General features: G+C 43.2%; 1 protein-coding gene across 1 annotated transcript; it reads left to right on the plus strand.

The window, feature by feature from the left end:
* Positions 1-367: 367 nt before the first annotated feature.
* Positions 368-2,935, plus strand: LOC120840434 (putative zinc finger protein 702). The gene is made up of 2 exons (XM_040210971.2): positions 368-604; positions 2,392-2,935. Exons 1-2 carry the CDS (start codon positions 526-528, stop codon positions 2,847-2,849), a joined length of 537 nt encoding a protein of 178 aa, XP_040066905.1. The 5' UTR covers positions 368-525; the 3' UTR covers positions 2,850-2,935.
* Positions 2,936-4,539: the final 1,604 nt, after the last annotated feature.

A 4,539-nucleotide genomic window follows, 5' to 3' on the forward strand; every position in this document is an offset into this window, starting at 1 on the left:
CAGGTGACCCCCCCGGAGCATATTAAAGAATGAGGGGAGGAGGAGAAGAAGGAGGAGGAGGGGCATACTCTCCCCTCAGTACCTTCCCCTCCTCCTCCTCGAGGAGCTGTGCTCCAATTCGGCATTACAGGGAGTTGTAAACGGCTTTCACTTTTTTTATGTATGATTCACGTGCAATTTTTGCAATAATGTTTTTCGGGAATTTCAATATTCAGTTTGATGCCCGTGCTTTTTCGTGATGTGGTTATTTTATTTATTGAATTACACCGCAATAGGAATGTAAACCCCTGAATTTCTTTACTTCATCAGCATGATGTGTCTATGTTTGCTTGTTCATTAAGTTCGTTCTGATTGGGCTTCTGAATTGGTATAGTATAAAAAAAGGAAATAAAGAAAATTTGATCTTCACTCCTAACAGAACTTGCCCACGCAGCATTCGACTCCGAATGGCAGAGAACGGACTGCGAGGACAAGGGGGCGGAGCTCTCCTTCCAAAGAACCGAATTGCAGAGGCAACCATTGAAGATGGACCAGGAGGGGAGGACGGACGGCGGTGCGACTTCTGCAGCCAATCTTATGGTACCCAGAGAACTAACAACACCAGGTATGCGAAGACGCACACGGGAAAACACTCACCCAGCCTCGCACCTTCTTAGCACATCCTGACATATTCATGAACGGTTGGTTCTACACGAATTGAAAAACGTTTTGTAGGCCAGGTTTTCCAGAAGGTAGAAAATGTCAGGAGTCTGAAGTGGTACACAAAGTTTTCCTCCCGTGGGATAAAGGGGTTACATTCCAAAGTCCGAGTACTACAACTATGGTGAAAGTAAGCAAACAAGTTGGGCTCAACTGAAGGAACATTCAGTCCGAGCACTCGAAGTTGCAATTGATACATATTTTTTGATATCAGAGAATTGTACCATGGAGTTGCTTACTTATACCACAAAATTGTATTTTTTCCTTTAGTTCCGGTTGATTGAGTAGCTCTCACAAATGCTATAAATTCTGTTTGACGCATAAAATACTCCAAAAAGGTTTGGCTGTTTCAAATGCTTGAGAATTTTCTCTCAACATTATTTGTGTGACCTAGCTTTAGCTTTAGATTGGCAAATGTGCATTCGAGTGTCGAGTTAAAACACCGTTTTTCGCAGTTTCAGATTGCTCGTAAAAAATCGCTGTGGGCCTTAGCAAACTTTTCAGTTTCTAAGGTGCAAAACGAGTATTTTACGAGCCTATTGAATGCTATTTTGTGTAACCTAATAATATGTGGGTGTGTGAACGACCCTTCCAGCGTTACTTAATACACAGTCAGGATCATTATGAATGTCAACATGCTATCACCCAGCGCTCCCTACTGGCAGCGTTATGCAGCCGCAGTGTTGTAGGCGTTACCGTAAAAAAAGGAAAGATACGTCATTCATTACTTGTGAAATAAAGGTACTCGATACCGTTACCGACAGAAAGTAGCCCACGTTACTTTTGCGTTACTTCGTATTTAAAAATTGACGGTAACAGCGTTTTTTTTTCGTTGTTTTTTTGTGACAGCGTTTTTCGACACCGGGATGACGGGCGCGGGCGTTGGAGATTTCCTAAAGTGGAAATTTTTGCGTGAGAAAAAGAGGCAAATTTTAGAAAGTATGTAGAATGAGTGCAATAATTAATTACTTGGGTCACATACTATGTTTCAGCTTAAATCTAGACGCAGCCGACGCTACGAACTAATGGGACAAATCAAGCAGCGTCAAAATCACAAGTCACTGGGACATGAATGTTTACGGTTGGTTCAGCGAAGATTAAACCCGTACAGGAACACAAAGAACAACATGATGGTTCCCTTTCCCCTCTCTCTGATAATTCCCATCAGCTTGTAGCGTCAGCTGCGTCTGGACTTCAGGTAAAACGAAGTATAAAAACTGGTAAAAATACAGGTGTTCGTTTTCAAGTTTTCGGAAGATGTAACGCGTGACGTAATTACGTTATCCGTTACTTGAAATAACTAACGTAAGTACGTTACCCGTCACTGTCTTGGAAAGGTAACGAGTACTTTACACGTTAATAACAAAAGTAAGGTGTTACCGGTAACGACGTTACTTGTAACACGCTACCGCCAACACTGTGCAGCAGCGACCGCGGCGGCTTGACTCCCCTTCCGCACTTGGTTAGGAGAACGCACAAGCCACCACAGCTGCCGCACCATAGGGCTGCCAGAATCGAGTCTTAAACGATCGCCTGTAGACATTTACAAGCTTTGCGAATGATTTTTTTTAACATCTCAAATGAATGAATACCCACTGTAGGCCGCACCGGCATAATGTAGGTATACTGGACCATGTTCAGAACAATTAAAAATGCGCGAACATTTCTCGCTTTGTCCTGCCATCCCAACAGACTGGAACGGAGCAGGCTATGGCGACCAGGTGGATACTTTTGACCGCGACAGCCGCAGAGGTGACACCTCTCCCCAGACCAACTGGTCGGACCCACACAAGCGGCAGAAGCACCGACAACCGAAGAAGCACCCGTGCCGCTTCTGTCCTTACTCATGCCCTTCCGCAACGGATGTCGCCATCCACGAGAGGACTCACACTGGCGAGAGACCCTTCAGTTGTGGTGCCTGCGAGAAAACATTCACGAAGAAGGGTAACTTGACGGCTCACGTTAGAACTCACACCGGAGAGAAGCCGTTCAAGTGCAACACGTGCAGCAGGGCATTTACTCAGAAAGGCAGTTTGGCGAACCATGAGAGGACTCACACCGGAGAGAAGCCGTTCAAGTGCGAGACCTGCGGTAGAGCATTTGCGTCTGATAACGGTTTAAGCAATCATCGAAAGATACATCGCAAGTGATCGAAACCCTCACGCGCATCATAGTTGTGAAAGGTGTTTAAACGAAATACTCGAGCGCCGACATGTGTTCATATCGTTTGGCGATAGACCTGCAGGGGTTTTACTTGCGAGCAATGTGTGTTTCGCATGGTTCAAAATGTTTCCTCCTCTTACTCATCGCGTAAACACAGCTAAAAAGTGTGAATTTACCTTAGAGTAAGCGACCAGAGTTCTTTTTTGTACACGAAAAAAAGAAAATACTTGAAGCCTTGTGTTTCTTTATTAATTTAGAGTCATTAATCACGTGATGCACCTGACGTCTCTGGGTTGTCTGTAGGGTCACTTACGTTCCTTTCAAGTCGGCCTCCTCATGACCATAAACATACGAACTCATAAAATAAGTAAGGTCTTTCAACAGCAGAAATCTTGAATATTGCTAATGTTAAGAAAGTATAAGAGCAACCGAGTAATGAGGAGGGGTCAGCATAATTTTTAGATGAGAAATAAAGCTATATTCTAAACTATTTAACACGCCAAGCTGGAAACTAATGCTTTGCTCATAGGACTGCAATGAATATACATGACTCGAAGATGTAGAAATGCGGTGTAATTTCCTATCTCATTTCGTAATATTCTTTGTCCTTTTCTTTTTGACCAGTTTTAGTATCTGAATTCTGATGACATCACTCAATGTGCTTGCTACATGTAATACTCGTATGTACGTTTTCCTTTTGCATGGTTTTTTTTTGCGCATTCACGAAGACGGTCCTGATTATTTAGGACATTTATACTTTCAGTGCTATTCATTTGGTGTTCATATATACTTCGTTTCACCTTAGGTACGAGCGCGGACAATGTTTTGAGCCGGAGGACCAATAAAACAGCGCAAAAAGCGCAACGCCATGGCCTGCTCTCTGCGCTTGATAGAACTAGCCGATGGAGTAGCACGCAGAGAGAGATGGCGAATACCGGCTACTCCTAGAGTCCTATGAACTGCAGAGAACTCGTCATGGCTGTGTGCCTCTTTCGCTGTTTGATTGGCGCTTCGCCTCATAACATCGGCCACGCTCGGACCTAAGCTTAAACGATGATAGTTTCACTTGAATTCGTCAGGATTTTAAATATTCGAAATTCCTCTTGTAGTGGACGGATCATATACATGTGTTGTACTAAAGGCATAATTGACTCCATTGTGTATACAGTTATGTGTCTAAAAACTACATATGTATAATCCATCTAAATATGTCTTAATCTGCTCTGACTGTACAGTGGTTGTCACTATTGCCTGATGCGCCAGAATTGAAGGAGGGGGAGTCCTGCTCCCAAACGTATAAAATATTTGTTTTAACATATACACGGTGTTTCCAGAAAAAAAAAAACGGGCAAACGTTCCTTTGCAAAAAGTACGCACGGCACAAAAGAGAATTATGATGCCGTAGCGGTCTGTCCAAGGAAAATTGTTAGAGCTGAATATAATGGGATAATTAATAAATTCCGTGTACTTAAATTGTTAAATATTAGTTTTAAAGGAATGGTTTCAAAGATAACATTGCTCGGAATCATTGAGAACGACTAAATGCACCCATGTTAAAATGGCATGAGGCACGCTAAGCATTTTACGGAGTTCTGAACAAATGCTCAAGTTGGACACGTATCTCGCTTTCGGTTTCTTATCGGAGAGCATCTCCGCGTGGGCAATCTCGCCCCCCGT

This window comes from Ixodes scapularis, unplaced genomic scaffold, assembly GCF_016920785.2.
Source record: "Ixodes scapularis isolate PalLabHiFi unplaced genomic scaffold, ASM1692078v2 PGA_scaffold18__7_contigs__length_3171195, whole genome shotgun sequence".
NCBI classification, from domain to species: domain Eukaryota; kingdom Metazoa; phylum Arthropoda; class Arachnida; order Ixodida; family Ixodidae; genus Ixodes; species Ixodes scapularis.

Bases quoted from the DNA above. Each gene is read 5' to 3' on its own strand.
- LOC120840434 (XM_040210971.2), top strand. From the start codon at position 526: ATGGACCAGGAGGGGAGGACGGACGGCGGTGCGACTTCTGCAGCCAAT. The intron at 605-2,391 runs GTATGCGAAGAC...CCATCCCAACAG, and splicing joins CAGAGAACTAACAACACCAG to ACTGGAACGGAGCAGGCTAT.